General features: G+C 37.4%; 1 protein-coding gene across 1 annotated transcript in view; it reads left to right on the top strand.

Moving 5' to 3' along the window:
• crhr2 (corticotropin releasing hormone receptor 2) overlaps positions 1-17,385 on the top strand; it is a 34,255-nt gene extending 16,870 nt beyond the window's left edge. Inside the window, exons 3-12 of the mRNA XM_023403836.2 lie at positions 3,392-3,477; positions 4,037-4,143; positions 5,298-5,415; positions 5,587-5,740; positions 9,537-9,597; positions 9,674-9,746; positions 10,308-10,393; positions 12,066-12,201; positions 12,755-12,796; positions 14,260-17,385. Coding sequence (XP_023259604.1) covers positions 3,392-3,477; positions 4,037-4,143; positions 5,298-5,415; positions 5,587-5,740; positions 9,537-9,597; positions 9,674-9,746; positions 10,308-10,393; positions 12,066-12,201; positions 12,755-12,796; positions 14,260-14,400 — 1,004 coding nt within the window. The 3' untranslated portion in view covers positions 14,401-17,385. The remainder of the gene's footprint in view (positions 1-3,391; positions 3,478-4,036; positions 4,144-5,297; positions 5,416-5,586; positions 5,741-9,536; positions 9,598-9,673; positions 9,747-10,307; positions 10,394-12,065; positions 12,202-12,754; positions 12,797-14,259) is intronic.

Raw genomic sequence — 17,385 nt, 5'->3', positions numbered from 1 at the left:
ATTAGGCTCAGCAGACAAAAGCAGGCAAAGATAAACAGGAGGTGAAGTCAGGAAAACCAGGCAAACTGTCCAAAAACAAGTGGTTGCAAAGCTACGATTCACAACAGACAGAGTGTAGGTGGAAATGGACCAGTATATATACCAGGAAGTAATTAGGTAGTATGGATCAGGTGAGCAGGTGGGCGGGGAGAAGTCAGGTGACTGGAAGGTGGGAAAGACTGGGGTTACTGCAGGGCAAGTGGGAGTGGCAGGGTCTGAAATGGTATTGGAAAAGACTGGCAGAGAATGGAGTGACCACACACACACACATATATATATCTATATATATATATCTATATATATATATCTATATATATATAGATATATATATCTATCTATATATATATAGATATATATATCTATATATATATAGATATATATATAGATATAGACAATGTGGTGTTACGTCAAATATTTCTGGTAGCCTATAGCAAAAATGAGTTTAACCAGAGACAGAATCGTGAACATTATAAACACACCTCTATAATTAAAGAGAAGGTGATTTCCCACACAATCTTTTTGAAATAAAGTTTGATTACTCCTAACAACAAAAATCCATGTAGAAGCTTCAGCAGCAAATCTCTCCTTAGGTAACTGTTGAATCAATATGGAAGTAAAGCAGATTAAAATCAACATATTCTCTATAAAATCATCAATTCATACAAAATAATGTATTGTCCCATTCAAATGTGGACAGTAATTTTCCAATTTTCCTTTGAATACTGAGTAAAGATTTACTATTTTCCTGTAAAAAGCTTTTAAAAATAAAAAAAAAACATTGGGTTATCTTTAAATTATGTGCATAAACAGACGGATGTCAGGGAATGCAATAATATTATTCAGCTGGCTTTTTGTAATGGAATTGAAATGTACATCGTCAAGTTAGAAGCCATTGATAAGAATATCTTTTGGGTTACCAGCTTGAAAAAAAAAACACCTCCTTTGGCTGATGTTTACAGTCGTGAATTTTGTAATACAGTCATTGATCTCTTTTTACAAGGCATCAAGCCTGCAGATTTACATATATATAAATCACATCTGCCATTGTTAAAAGGCCAAAAGGTCAGAGGTCAAATGGTCAAATTGGAGGCCCAGCAACCAAAGAAGCGGATTTAAGCCAGTTTATAACTGATCCATGAAGCATTGGTAAATGCTTCATGGATCATTGGTAAACTCTTTATTATAAGTGGAAACAACAGTAACATGTTAGAGTACATACAAAGAAGTAAATCCTTTAAATACAGCCCATTGTTGAGTAAGATAGCTCTTGATTCAGGGGTAGTTTGTGTTGTTGTTGCTGCACTGCTTTATTTTCAAGACTGGAGACATTAAGGTACGTGGAGCCCAATGCAAACAACAGAAAGCTTTGCAAATTACCATAGAGTTAAATCAACAACACTTTCATTACTTCATGTCCTCGCTGCCGGCACAAACACAATCTGCAGCCCTGTGGTCGAACCATACGTGACACATCGGCTGTCCTATCACGGTTGCCTTGACTGCACAAGAACGCTGTAAATGCCACATGGCAACTGATCAATGAAAATGTCGAGGCAGTTTTTTTTTCATTTTTGTTTTCGCAAAGTTAAACAAACAAGCCCAGTGTGTTTTAGAATGTATTGCAACTGACTGTTTTTCTGCATCTCAGGGGACACACTTTCCCCCTCATTCAAGAGCTTTAGTGGTTTAACTGACTGATTTATCACTCTGTTCTGTGCCACAACGCTCAGACTCAAATGTTTCGCTCCTAAACATCGCACAAAGCATTGCCTAGTCACAGTACAGTACTCACTGCCATGAGTCAAATGAAAAACATAATGTGAGCTTGTTTTAAAGGTTTTATTTTTCATGATTTTTCTACTTCTCTGTTTCTAGCCGCCACAAGCAGATTTCTGCTCTCTAAGCACTAATGCCGTATTACATAACGTTGATTCAAATGCAAAGGATCTGACTCTGCTGCTGCCATTGCCTGAAGAGTCGCTGTAGGGATTTCTAAGGTGGATGGTTTCCTCGCTGTTGTTCACAAGACTCTTTGAGTCAGGATGAGTGAACATGAACATTACAGTTTACGTTGTGCGATTTGTCTAAAACGCTAATGGGAAAACAATGGGAAAACATCTGTATTATGCAACTTTCTGGACACAGAGATAAACACATTTATTCATTTATCCATTCTTGTATTTTGTATTAGAGGCTCCAGGGTTCATTTACTCACGCAAAGTTGGATCGTTTGCTGCAACATAAGAACATAATTTCAAAGCAGCATTCAGCTAAACCAAACAATCCTACACGTCTGTCCAGCTCTGATAATAGAAAAATAAAAGGAAAAAAGCACTAGTATGATAACAACATTTCAAAATCATAGGTCTCAAAACCATAAATATGTCTGTTACATGTATATGTCTTTTACATCAATCAGATCCATACATCGTTTGGAAAATGTTACGGGAAAATGTAACCTCCTTGGCGGAAGTGATAATGTTTAGCTAAACTGATCATGTAGTGAATTCAGGATACACTAATCTGACATACAGACATCTGGACTCGAAGAATTCACACTAGAGGCCTTGACCTGGGAAAATATAATTTGGTAAAATAACCATAAAGGATGAACTGAATCTATTATTCTGCTTATTATGAAAATATTATGAATCCGGCAGTGGTGACTTCTGACGGCGGCATAATTGATGAGTTTTCATGCACAATATTAATTTTTAAAAAAAACTATATATATGATTCATATCTTGGCAGCAGAGCGGTTAAAATTATCACTTTAAGTGGCCGGTTATAATAGAATGGATTATAATAACCTTTACAAATTTATTTCTGCTCTGTTTTTGCCCAATTCTTTATACATTTGTCAGTGTTAAAAAGATAAAGAGCCCACTGAATGCACGGCAGGGGAAGAGCAAAATGAAAAATTCAGTTCAAAGTTGCTGGAAAGCGTGTTTTAAATGATATGCAAATAAACTGTCACAGTAAGAGGCTTTGTGCCCCCCCCCCCCCATGTATAAAATTTTGCATTGCCAAATTGGTATTCTGTGCAAGACTCAGACAGATAGTAGTGCTCAACTTTGAACTGAGCCCTGAGGAAATTACAAGGATGTTTTAGCTTTACCTGCTTGGCAAACACTTCTACAATCTTGCCACAACAAATAACAGGCTTGCACCATCACTGACTCGGCTAATGCAGCGTGTGGTGTTGAATGCAGATGGGAGATTTGATCTGACAAACAAAATCTTGGACAGTATCTATTAATAAATTTGTGGGTTTTTTTTAAACGTTAACAATATTTGCAACGCTGCTACAATTACACTCGTCTCAGCTGTGCTCCTCACTCTTTTCTTGCAGGGAGTGCTTACAGAGAGTGCATGGAAAATGGGACGTGGGCGTTGAAGAGCAATTACTCCAATTGTGAACCCATTTTGGAGGAGAAGGTTAGTGTGGCGACGCAGGAGAAATCCTGCTATGCCCTTCATTCAGTACACAACCTGTTAATCATCTCAGACAAATGCTCCTCACAGTCTCATCATTACTCTAATAGCAAACGGGGAGAAACTAATCAGATATACGGGAAAGTAACTTGTGGTGTTTTGATCTCTTCAAGCTTTACTGAAGTGCATTCAGTTTTAAAGACTTTAAAGATGTGTTTCCAGATGACTTAACAAATGCATAAGTACAGTGCTGCCTGTGTCCCTACGAACAGAAGCCCGAGGGCTCAGTGTAAGACTGATGTATTGTGTGTAATGAGTTTTGGCCTGATTGCCTCACATCATGTCTCCTGATTATGTGTATTTTTGGGTCTCGCTCTATTTTCTCACATCATTTTAAGCCACGACATCTGAAGTGTGTTAATGATGTTTCATTCACTCAACACACTGCAGCCAAAACAGACAGACACTTCAGACACACCCCTTTTCTTCTCATGTCTTCATGTATTCTTAACCTCATTTCTGTCTGTGCATTAAAGAAGTAATTCACATGTGTTCTTTCCAGAGAAAATATCCAATGCATTATAAAATAGCGCTGAGCATCAACTACCTAGGCCACTGTATCTCTGTGGGAGCTCTAGTGGTGGCCTTCATTCTCTTCTTGTGCTTAAGGCAAGTACAGAAATAATGCTTATCTAAATGTGTCCTGTATGCCTGAGACCTCATAGAAGACAATCAGGGAAATTCATGTAATAATCTCGGACTGCTTATAATTAATTCACTTATGTCAAATGAATAGATGTCTGCAGCACAGTTCAGTTGGAACAGTTCAGGCTTTAAGAAAGGCATAATGTGTATTTCATAACACGTCTTTATCCAGGCATTATGTACTGTTTTAAATACACACTCTCACACACACACATACCTACATCTACTCTGTCAGAACACTGTAAACACCAAACAGCCTCAGAAGTGCTGTGCAGTAGGGTTGGGTCAGTGTGGGCTTCTGAAAGCAAATAGATATGTCTTTAGTTTAAAGACCAAAAAAAAAAAAAAAGTCAATATTTTGTCCCAGGATTGAATCTCTTTAGATTTCATGGAGCATCACCTTCTGTTTTGCCCATGGAAGTTTTTTTTTCCTCTGCATAATAGAAAATTGTCTGGGAAAAGCATTTTGACCATCATCTGAACCTAAAACTCTGTGTTAAAAGCCAGATAAGTTAAATTATTCAACTTTTAATAGCTCTTTAAAGCACGATAACCCACCATATCTTCAATATTTAGTAGTGGGAGTCCGTTAACTGCAATTTGCATCAAGATGACACCTTTTTCTCTGAGTCATAGCCGAGTCAAATCTGAAGACAGGGACATGATATACATGATCACAGATTCAGTGTGACTTACACTTTATGGGGACATCAGTTCCTCTGATGTTCATGCATAAATGCTCATAAACAACTCAGAAATAATAGGGGAAAAAAGATGCTTCTTATAACTGCTGGACAGAGAAATATCACATTTTTAGGTTTTCTTCATTATTGAAGAAATCCAATGATAGTTGTCTGCACATCCATGGATACAAGGCAGACTGGAGCTGCTAGTAGGTTAATTCGGTATAAAAAATGTAGGGCTGGACAGACTTCATGACTGTTTGCATGAACTACAGGCGCCTCTCTCTGCAGTATAAGAAACAAATTTGCGTTCTAACCCTACTAAGTACAACACAGATCTGGCATCAGTCACACGTAGAATCTCACTTTACTATGAATGCTGTCTCTATGAAAGCATAACGATCAAACGTCTCTTTCGTTCGACTTGTGGTTTAGGAGCATACGATGTCTTCGAAACATCATCCACTGGAATTTGATCACCACCTTCATACTGAGGAATGTCATGTGGTTTTTGCTTCAGCTGATTGACCACAATATTCATGAGAGCAACGAGGTAACAGCACTGATGTATTATGGGCTGTTGTAATGTATTATTACTTCAAGTGAGAGTACAGAAAGCAATTAAAAAGTCTTAATAAGATATGAAGTGTTGTTCTTCATACCAAGAAAAGTAGTTGTGGTTCTGTTTAAATAACTCTGCGTCTTTTTTCTCTCTCTTTTTCAGCCTTGGTGTCGATTAATTACGACGATATACAACTACTTTGTGGTGACAAACTTTTTTTGGATGTTTGTTGAGGGGTGTTACCTTCACACAGCCATTGTAATGACTTATTCAACCGATAAGCTCAGAAAGTGGGTCTTCCTTTTCATCGGATGGTGTGAGTATGTTCATGCTGACAGTGCATTAGTAACGCTACACTCAGCTCTTGGTTCTGTACGACACACATGGCTCATGCTTTGGTACACTGAAAATACGACGTGGCAGCAGAGGTGTTTGCTCTTTCTCGTGCATGAGAATGTATTAAAACAAGGTTTTCCGGTTTAACCTTTTTCTGATTTTAATAACATTTCACTTATAATATAATATATATATAATATATAAAATATTAGAACCTGAATTCTGAGTTTAAACTTAATATGAACTCAAATGCATTGGTTTTGTTGATTCATATGTATTTGGTGATACTAAATCAAGATTATGAATGATTGGGCTCATTATAGTAGCTGCTCTAGAGCTTCCAATCATATCACGTCGTCAGCAGATGGTGTTTGCTCCGTTGTCGTGGAAATGCAGATGGTCAAGTTTCCATATTTACTTCTCATCCATTGTTGCTTAAAAATTTTTGAGCTTTTGGTCATTTGATCACATAATTATTTCTGCATGACTGATGGCTTACATACATTGAAGATATACTAATCATATATCTAGCAAAATGCAATGAGTTTAATCAGAATTTGACTCAACTCCTTTAAATGAAAACCCGGTTGTGAAACAGCTGGACCGCAGTTTTATATGATATTTCTCCACAGCTCAGAGTGAACATTTGCTTGAATGAAAGCGGTTAGGTGAAGGCTGGTCAGCGAGTGAAGTGGAGGGAGACCCTTTAGTGTTTCAGACACAAGATAAGGCTCTGATTTCATAAGAGAACAGAGCAGCAGTGAAGTGTGGAAAATGTCATTTTTTGTGCTTGACTTCCACTGATAGAAGGAGTTTTGAACATGCAGCAGATTCCCTGTCATGACCACATGGATTATTTATGCTCACCTTGACTTAAATTATTGGAGGAAGCATATAGTAAATTGGACAGAGACAAAACCAGTGTTGGGATATTCCATCCTGAGGCAGAAAAATGCACATGGAAACATGCTTCACTGCTTCCCTGAGACAGTCTGACATTTCATTCCATCCTTTTTATGTAATGGACATTGTATGTTCTTGTAGGAAGAAAATACAGTAACTCTACTGCATATAGGCCGGGCTAAAATGAGTCAGAGCTATATGAACATAAGAATGAAGTATAAATATATAAGTAGGAGATAACAGATTATTGGTAATGACAGATGGATGAAATGATTGGGAAGCGCATATGGACCTTAAAATAGAAGTCACCAAAGTAACATATTACACATATCAATCTAGTGCTAATGATCTAATAAGATTAAAAAATTTAAGTAACAGACAGCTTTTCGTATGATGATTATATTATCTGTGCTGCCTCCTCTGTGAGGAGGGTCAACTCATCAGTACTTTAAATTCACAGAGCACACTGTGCAAGTGCAGATTAAACTTGTTTTTTTTTTGGGATCCAGTGTGACAGTGCTGCTACATACCACATGTTGGAGGTGTTTTCAGTTAACACAACATGTTGAAAAATCATGTTTTCATTTTCTGTCATTGATGCCCATCACCTGCTGCAAGATATTTAATCCATGAAAAGAATACAGTATCACTCACCTGTTACAAACCTGTTGACTATTTATCACCGGGGGGGAATTCATATGATACAGTAGCAAAAGAAACAGGCTAAAGAAGAATCACATAGAGGAATAATTATTTAAAATCAGATACGTAAAATAAAATAAAAAATTAAAATGAATTGTTAAGAATAATGTTTAAATAATAGCTACAGTGTACATGTAATATGGTGTGAATAATAATTTATAAAATCATCTTCATTTTGGCTACGGCTGCAATCAGTAAAGAGAAAGGACTTCTCATTGTGCCGCTGACATTAGTCTTGAGAACATGTAAATTAGAATGCATGAGGAAATGATGGAAGTAGGGCACATTAAATCTGTCTTCCACTAGAGGCCTGATGGAAGCTGGGATCTAAATAGGTCCAGACCATTCTTTCAGCTCCATTAAAGGTCATTTTCGATGATCGTTTCACCTTTTCGACCACCTGATCCAATTCGTCGAGCTAGTTACAGAAGTTGACCCTATGACCTTGTTTTTAAAACGTCTGATTCATGCACTGGTTAATGATCTTTAGCTGGAAGATGTTTTGCTCAGGGTGAAAAAAGTCAAGGATCAACTGCTCATGTAAAAGGAGCACACTTTTCCTTGAACTGCAGTCCTGAGTGCTTTGGGCTATACTTTTCAACAGCAAAGAGGTTGTGGTGCAGCACAGGCCCACAGACCACAGACATGAAAACATCGTAGATTCATTTATTGTTATTCATTTTATTTTATAAAGCACTGTGTTAAATTGTTTGTATGAAAAGTGTTATACAAATAAAGTCTGATTAATTGATTGATTGATTGATTGATTGATTAATCGATTGATTGATTGATTGATTGATAATAAACTTGATACAAGTGCTCTAGTGTGAAAAGGTTCCTTAAAAATCTCCGTAATATTTTTGTCCCTCTGTTTTGAAAATTCAACCACACATTCAGACTTGATAAAATAAAATCCCCGGAGCCGAGTGAGCGGTCGTCCTCCACTCGAAACATGTCACGGCCATGTGTGGATTTCAACTCATGCTGATTGCAGATTACTGTTGAAACAGTGTTCAGCAGACAGAGCTGCAATCTACACACTGTGGAGAGTGTTTCTTGTGCATTTTAGCAAGTGGCAGTATTTAATGTAAATTGGTGACATTTTTTCAGGGATAACTGAAGCTAACAATGATTTTCATATGTACGGTACGGGCACCTGTTTTAAATCAAGTTCGTCATTAATTAATTCTTTCATTCATTAGCCACACAGCTTATCCATTTGGGGTAACGAGGGGGCTGGAGTCTATAAAGTCAGTCATCTAATTATGCAAATGAACTTTTCTACTTCTAGACCAGCAGCCACTCCACAGATACATGCACATAGGGCCGTTATTTCTCTCCTGCACCTCCATGAAGGCAGCAGCTGTGAGCGTGAGCTCTTGAGTGACGTGTTCTTATGACTGTGAAGCCTCTGTAGGGTTAAATGTTGTTAGTGTAGCTGACTCTGTAGCCCTGGAAAGTGGGAACATGTTTCTTCATTTTTTTTCCCCAGGTTTGTGCTTTGTAGAGTCCAGAGTCTTGCAGTCTTGTTATGTTTGATCAAGCAGAACAAATAGACTGTGTGGTCATCACCATCTGCTTCCAGTGCCATCTGAAAGCTGTTTGTAGTGATGTTACCAATGGGTTTACTGTGAGTTCCTGTATTATTTAATATATTACATTTATTAGTTTCGTTAAAATCTTTTCCTAACAATGTTCTATGGCCCTTATTGTCATGGCTCAGGTTGAGGACAACACTATGGCAAAACTCAGAGACCCTAATAGTTCAGAACAGTTCACCTGCATTAAGACTCGGCAGGCAGAACCAGGCAAAGGCAAACAGCAGGCGAAAGCAGAGCGTGGGCAGTGGTTGGTAACAGGCTGGCAGTTTAAGGCAAAATCCCAAAACAGGCAGGTGGTCAAAAACAAGAAAAAAAAGAGAGACAGTGTGGAAAAGACAATAGAGAGTCTAGTGGGGAATTAGTGGAAACAGGTCGATATGAACACTAACAGTTGATTAGGGAATTGGGAACAGGTTAGGAGGTGGGCAGCAGATAAAAGGCGGGGAAGCCGGGGTTATTAAAATGGAAAAGGCGAGCAGAGAATGGATGAATGATTGAATGAACTGTGATACTTGTTTTATGTTGCTCCTGGCTTATCTGAATCTTTTTATGTCTTTTTTTTTGTTACAGGTATTCCATTCCCTATAATTGTTGCCTGGGCCATCGGAAAGTTGTATTATGAAAATGAACAGTAAGTGTCCAAATCTATTTTCCTAAAATTTTCCTTGATTAGATGCTACTGATTCTCTCCTCTCCTCTGTCAACAGATGTTGGTTCGGTAAAGAGCCTGGAAAATATATGGACTACATTTACCAGGGGCCAGTTATTCTTGTCCTTCTGGTAAGTAACAACACAGAAAGCCATTGTACTGTGTCCCCGCGGCCATTATTCTCAGTTTTACTTTTTGTTAGAACCATTAATTCATATAATGCGACACTAAGAGAAGATTTATCACTAATGTTTGCTTGTAGGTGTAAACTGATGAAAAAAAAAAATAAAAATCTGCCCTGAGATGAAAATTGTTTTTATAATGAAAGCCATTTCCATCCTTCGACTAGCTCGCCAAAAAAGGTGGAATTAATCTTCCTGATGGGTTAAGGTATTCTCGCAAATGTATATCCCTGAAAATAAGAAATTGTATTCATAGGAATGTATCCACTAATGGTTATGTACAAGCTGTTACACCAGCATGCAGCAGTGCAGTGACCAGTTCTGATTAGTGTTCTCCTCTGACACTTACTTGTTGAGAAAGTGGCTCTGACTTGTGTCGCCCTCTGCTCCTCCTACTCAGCATTTAATGAGCAAAGTTTGTTCGCAGCAGAAAATTGCTCGCAGTGTATCTCAGTGTGAGCCATTAGCGCAGGGTTCAAAACTAATTATTTTGTATGTCTGTTTTTCTAGATAAACTTTGTGTTCCTCTTCAATATAGTACGAATTCTTATGACCAAACTAAGAGCTTCAACTACATCTGAAACAATACAATACAGGTGAGTATCTGTGCAGGATTGTGTACGATATACAAACGACTTCCTCCTATTGTTTTGATCCTGCAAGGACAACATGCAGCGCTTTAAGGCTGTCAGGAGACAGAAAGTCTCGCCAAAGTAGCCAGTTTAGAAAGCAGACTCATTTGAACCTTTATAATCAGTGTCACTGCTCTCGACGAGCTTCGTCCACAAATATTTTCCCATCCAGCAGATTTTTGAGGATCTGATGTTATTGACAATAAAATAAAATCACAGCCAAGTACCGCAATAGTAGTAGAGACCCATTATCATTATTATGGCTTTTCTTTGCCTCTTTCAGTGTTGCTGGTAATTGCAGTTACAGTTGGTAAATGAAAAACAATAAATCACCTTAACACCCTAAAACCTAATTATTTCTGTTCCCACTGATACTTAAAGCAAATAAAACAGCATTTCTATTGTCAAAAAGTGGCCAAAACATGTTGATTTTCTCAGCTGTATTGTTCCTCCAATATCATAGGAGAGATGCATGTTGAATTATTTTCCTTGGAAATCAAAGGTGCAATTTAATTTGTTGTGTTTCAGTAACATCCCGCAGAGCCTATTTCAGGTCTAGACAAACAAATTGGTCTGAGCGAGCCCAACTTGCACGAGTACATGTCCCCAGTCTTCAGAGGTGGAAAAAAAATGTGTCTGACAGGACTTGATGAGTGTTTGATATGTGCTTGAGTGAGGTGAGCGGTGCGCTTTAAGTTGTTATCTTGTACGTCTGACCGCTAAAATTGTGAGTTTGTTTTCTCGCCTTTTGTAGTTTTCTCCTTCAGGGATTATTTTGAGTTGATGGGGTGTTTACAGTGTCTCAGCTCAGATAACTTTAATTCAGGCTTTTCAGGCTAGAGTTGGTTTCCTTGGTTGGTGGGTGACAGACATGCTGATGTGAGCCATGCAGATTGCAAGTGAGTAAAGAATAAGAGTGTCAAGCTTTGAATTGTTGACCTCAAAATGAAATATAATGGTTCCTTCTAAACGCTGCTGATGCGTTGATGGGTATTTCTGGGGTTTTCTGTCATCTTTAAATATTCTGGCCTGTCACAACACATCAAGAAGAACATGGGCAGAAAACATATCTTCATTTTTAACATCTTGGGTTTCCAGGTTGTGAAAAAAATCCCTTTTATTCCATCAGAAAAAATTCTCTAATGGACAGTTACACCTGCAGAACATTACAACTTATCGACATTTACAAGTGATTATTTTAAAAACTACTTATGACTAATAAACATTTAGCTACAACCTGATGGTTTAAAATGTATGAGTAATAATTAATGATTTCCAAACAAACAGGACAAACACCATGCAAAAGTAGTTTGGTAACTTGGAACCTCATAAGTTGTTCTACAACTGATCTTCAAAGCATTAGTAAATGATTTGTTAACTATTTATTAAATCTATAAGTTACTGTGCATCTTATAAACCCTTTATACAGAGTGTCTTGATAGAAAGTGGCGCCCATCTTGCAAGCTAGACATTATAATGTGTTGAAAATGTGAGAAGCAAAAGCAGTGGTGTGTGTTTTTCCCACTCTGCCACTGACGCAGGATTGTGCGTTTGTTCTAACTTTCCAACACCTAGTGGAATCCAAGTTCTTATTTTTAGTCATTTTACAAATGCTGCTCCATCCTTGCGTTCACAGAAAAGCCGTGAAAGCAACACTAGTCTTGCTACCTCTGCTGGGCATCACCTACATGCTCTTCTTTGTGAATCCCGGAGAGGACGACATCTCACAAATCGTTTTCATCTATTTCAACTCCTTTTTACAGTCCTTCCAGGTGAGAATAATTATAGTGATACAGTGTGACATTGACCTAGAAAACCCACACACTCTGTCTCTGAAGCGAACAATCATAATCACTATGAAATCTTAATAGTTTCATGCTGATTTCATTGTATCGCAGTGTTGTATCACTTCTTTCACGGTGCCATTTCAGGTTTGAGCTTACTTGTGGGAAAATGATTAGAAGTAGCATCCTGGCTGTCCTTACACACAGTATGGCCTTCCTGCCTCATGTTCAGTGTTCTCAACTGTCAGGATTAACAAGGCCACATGGGCATGATTTTTGCTCTGTGGCCTTTTTTTTTTTTTATCTTTCTATCTCCTGTGTTTAAATCGAAGACTGAGTGGGAGGAAAGAGGAAAAAGGGATTTCGAGCAGAGTTTCTTTTTTTATATTTGGCATGACAAGATTTGCTCCCAAAATTGAACAGATATTTGTATTTTTATTTCATGACTGCAGCATGTGAATTCTCTTATGTCTAATTCAGGTGCCATTACACAATCCTGCAGCATTTTCTGTTTCTAACTGTAATGTCTGTGATTCTGCAGGGGTTCTTTGTGTCAGTGTTTTACTGCTTTCTAAACGGAGAGGTGAGTCACTTGAGTTTTGCACAAGACTGTCAGAATTTATGAATTTCATTCAGTTGTGAAATGTGTGTTCTTGATATATGATTTTAATAAAATTCCAAACAAATTCCCCTGATTAGTTTAGTAATGTTTTTTTTTTCTAAATTACCTCCGAGTTACAGGGGTAGGATCAGGTAGCTTTCAAAAGTGAGAAACAAAACAGCTAAAAGGGTTTCTGTTCCATCGGTGAGACTGTAATAATTTGATGAGGATCCTAAAATATGATAAAAAACCTTAATTGAGCTCTGTCATTTTTGTTTAATTGAAATAAAGCCAAATTGCTGCATATCCAGCTGTATGAAAGTCATTAATGCCTTCATAAGAAATACACATATGTCAGTAATAGTGAAAAATGAAGGACCCTCTTGCAGCTCTCTCATAGCCTTGAATAATTGAAATTTGGGGGTGGAGAGGCAGCTAATAAAGAATTGTGAAGAATTTGAGTCACCCCTCTTGTCAAATTATTTAACATAAGTTCAAATTGCCATTGGCAAACATGACTGTGTGGCATTAATGGATAGGTTTAAATGTTTTTGAATCACTGCTTTCATGGATGTAGGCGGTTTTCTTGTTTGCCACAGTTCTTCTTCATCTGGCCCTGATTTAAAAGGTTTAATAAAGGCGGGGAAATGCTTTATTGGGCATGCTTCAAAATGCCTGCGGTTTCTCCACATTTGGCCATTAAAACATTTACAGCGAAGGGATAGCAATAACTTTTCAAACTGCTATTCCCATAAACTCGAAAATGTAAATTCAGTAAGAAATTAAACCTACAGTTCCTTGCTCTTCCATTCTCTCTGGATTGTTTGTAGGATTCATCATTAAAGGAAATGTTTGACATGACATTTAATTTCTTTTGCAAAAAGGATCTTTTTCTTATCTTTAACAAGAACATTGATACAACTCATATCTTTCTGTTGAGTGCGAGGCTACAGCCAGGAGACAGTTAGCTTAGCTTAAAGATTGAAAAACAATGGGAAACAGCTAGCTTGGATCCATTCAAAGGTAAAAACAGAATCATTGAAGTTCACTTCTTAACATGTTTATCTTATCTGTTTAATCTGTACAAACTTAAAGTATAAGGACAACAATTTGTGACAGAGCCAGGTTAGCAGTGCTAGCCATGCTAGCTGTCCCCCCCCCTGGTTTTCTGCATTTGTGCTAAACTAAACTTCTTCTCATGTAGCTCTTGAAATGAAATCCAGAAAAGAATAGCTGACTGTCTCCAAAGGTTAAAAATATCTACCTAGCACCTCACCAATTAATACATTCTCTCATCTAACTCTCAGCAAGTATGTTTCCCTAAATCAATAAAAGATCATGGTCAAGGTTTGAAGTTGTAGCATTTCCTCTTCTCTTCTCATATGAAGCAGTTACAATAAGTGCTAGACCTATAATAATACCACTTTTTATCTTCAACATTTCAGGTACGGTCTGCAGTACGGAAGCGGTGGCATCGCTGGCAGGACAACCACGCGCTTCGAGTGCGAGTGGCACGAGCCATGTCCATCCCCACATCTCCAACCAGGATCAGCTTCCACAGCATCAAACAGACCACAGCCGTGTGACCAGGGGAACAAACACATACTGTAATCTCTACCACAGCATCTGAGGGAACAGACTTACTCTTTTTCCAGTACAAATAATGAAGTGATTTACAGAACGGACTGATTTCTCAAACAAGGCCACAGTGTGTCCAACGTGACTGAAGGTCCAGGAAATTTCTGTTGTCGGGTCAGAAAATTAAAAAGCACCTAAAATTACACTTGAAGTGCACATGAAGTAAAATGGACACATAAGAGTCTTGGAAGATTATGTCCATGTAACATACTGTAGCCTACATGAGATGTGAGGGTTTGAGTTTTTCTAGAGATTAGTGTATTAAAAAGATATAAAAATGACATCATCAAACTGTCACATCACAACAAGTCTTATCATCTGATTCCTGTCTTCTTACTGCTTAGTAGTTATTAGTGGACCAAGATAATCCTGCGGGATTTGCAGCAGGATATTTCATACACATGTAGGCACGTGGCTCCATTGTGACTTTGAGGGAAGGCATTGAGGAATACTTGCAGTTTAATTGGCTAAGATGCATTCACAATGTTGCCAAAGCAGCCATTTTTATTGAGTATGATGAACATCAAAATGCAAAAAATGCTCTTTGAGTTAAGTGCTCCTTGGCATCAACAGCTGCTTTTGACAGTTTGGAAAGGAGCTTTGGGGAAGAAGATGATTCACCTGAATTAAATATCAAAAAAAAAAACTGCACGGAATAAAAGGCATGAGATTCAAAAGAGTCACTGCTCTCGGTAGTGAAAAGGGATTCAAAATAATTTAGTGTTAGGTGAATAAAAAGTATTCGCCAAAACACAATCGGTGGAGGCGTATGTTTTGGTCAATCTGAGCTGAATATTTTATACAAACAAGCCATTCTAATGGAGCCTTTATAATGTTTCCTCAGAGGAGTCTTCTCCTTTAAGTCGTTTTTCTTTTTTTTTTATACCACATTGAATTTATATTCTCGTATTGTGCTGTTTTAAACATTGTTGAAAATAATTGTTCAAAAGCTAAGCTTCCTCTCTAATGTTGTGTTCCAGCTATTTGTTTCCACCATTGTTTGGTTTTTGTGAACATACAGCAACTTAATGTGATAAGTGTTTGAATTCTTTGAAGCTAATGGATGAGCAGTCCCAAATAAAAGCTCTCTTCCAAACAAGTAAATGGAAGATTATATATGGAGTTGCAAAAGTGTTTGAAGTCATTTATGTAATGCAAATGTGAGTTAAGTGCCATGCATGGATTTATCATGCAGGCACAGTGGAAGCAGATTAAATTCTTTTGGCCTCATAAAATCCTTGTGGCTTTCTCGTAATCAGTGTCACAACTAAGCTGCTGGTTCAAGAGAAGAGAAGCTTGATTAAGTGAGCGCCAATTGTATCCCTAACCACTTGCCCTGGTCAGATCAACATACTGTCGGGCTGTAACACCATCTCTTACATCTGCTCAGGCTGCTCAAACAGTAATACTGGGAACAGCCATATTTGTGCAATAACAAGCAAAAGTACCATTGTTTGTACTAAAGGATAAAGTGGAGGAAGGACATATTAGTTTTGAATGGGATTACGAACAATCCAAAAAGTCTGAATTATGCCGCAAGCTTAAGCTTTGATGCAGATGTTCCCTGGTGTGTCCCAGAAAGACTTTTGGTCTGTCAGGTGGTACAATTAAGAATGTCTGAAGTAATAGTTTGACAATTTTGGGAATTCACGTTCTTGCCAAGAATCACATGAGAAGATTGATAGGCTACCACTTTCATGTCTGTTTGTTAATTATGAAGGTACAGCCGGCAGCTATTAGCATAGCTTAGCATAAAGACATGGAACAAACCCCCCCTCCCATTAAACCACACATTTTTTTCCCTTACTGTTACTGTTAATAAGTGAATTTTATAGAGATGTAATTGTAATGTGAGGACAGAGTAAAGCTAGCTGTTTCCCCGCTTCTACAGTCTTTATGCTAAGCTAAGATATCTGGATCCTAGTTGTAGATTCATGTTTAGCATCGAGGCATGAGAGTGGTATTGATCTTCGTATCTAACTCTAAGCAAGAAAGGGAATAAGCACATTTTACAAAACAAACAGTGAACATTTTTTAAATGAATTATCTTGTTTTATTTTAGTTTGTATGTAATTCTTTTGTTTGGTATTTATCTGTTATTTATAAAATTATTTGATACAGGATTAAAATCCACTGGATCTACACTTCTGTGGAGTATGGATTTTAAAAAAGTAAAATAAAAAATATAGAATTTATGTGAGACCTGTGATCATATGTATCTGAGGGTGTTGTATAGAACATAAAATATTTCATCAGTCTTTGTTTTAAAATGTAGATAGATTTCAATTTTGTATTTTGCAAACTTTTCTTACAATAGTGCAGACATTTTTTTGTTTTTGTTGACATGCTGCTCATGTGGACTGATGTTATGTGTCATATCAAATGTAGGTCATCCAAAGTGATTTTAATGTAAATATTTTCATTTCTGGTTCCAGCATCATAGCTTGTGCAGCGTGTAACACTGCACACCCTTCCATGACCTCATCATAAACATAGAAAGTACGTCACAGAATGGTTGTGAAATATTTTCATACGTAAACAAGTAAACAAATCATTTATTCAGACTCACCAAAGAGACAAACCATGTTTACCAACATATAGAATTTTTATTATCTACATATTTCTATTGTTCCCACTGCACTTTGTAAACAAAAAACTTGTTGCTGTTATTTTGTACACCATTTATTGTACATGAGTAAATGTATTCAACGCAGTGTGATGTCAGATTTGGTAAGTTATATTTGACCTACTGATTTTATTGAAGACTCTTTGTTGAACCACCCATGTTGCCTTACAAACAAAAGGAAATGCTTTTTTTTTGTGAAAAGGAAGCTAATGTCTCTGTAAATGATGTATCATTGTGTTTCTGATATACATTTGTACATGCACATGTGAAAGGAAAAATACTGATTTAAATTGAAATGATACTCTTA

Source organism: Seriola lalandi, unplaced genomic scaffold, assembly GCF_002814215.2.
Source record: "Seriola lalandi dorsalis isolate HSWRI2012SDOR001 ecotype SW California unplaced genomic scaffold, Sedor1 jcf7180002054182, whole genome shotgun sequence".
Classification (NCBI taxonomy): domain Eukaryota; kingdom Metazoa; phylum Chordata; class Actinopteri; order Carangiformes; family Carangidae; genus Seriola; species Seriola lalandi.
Note: the sequence above shows the minus strand (reverse complement) of the source record. Positions and strands in the feature narration are given on the sequence as shown.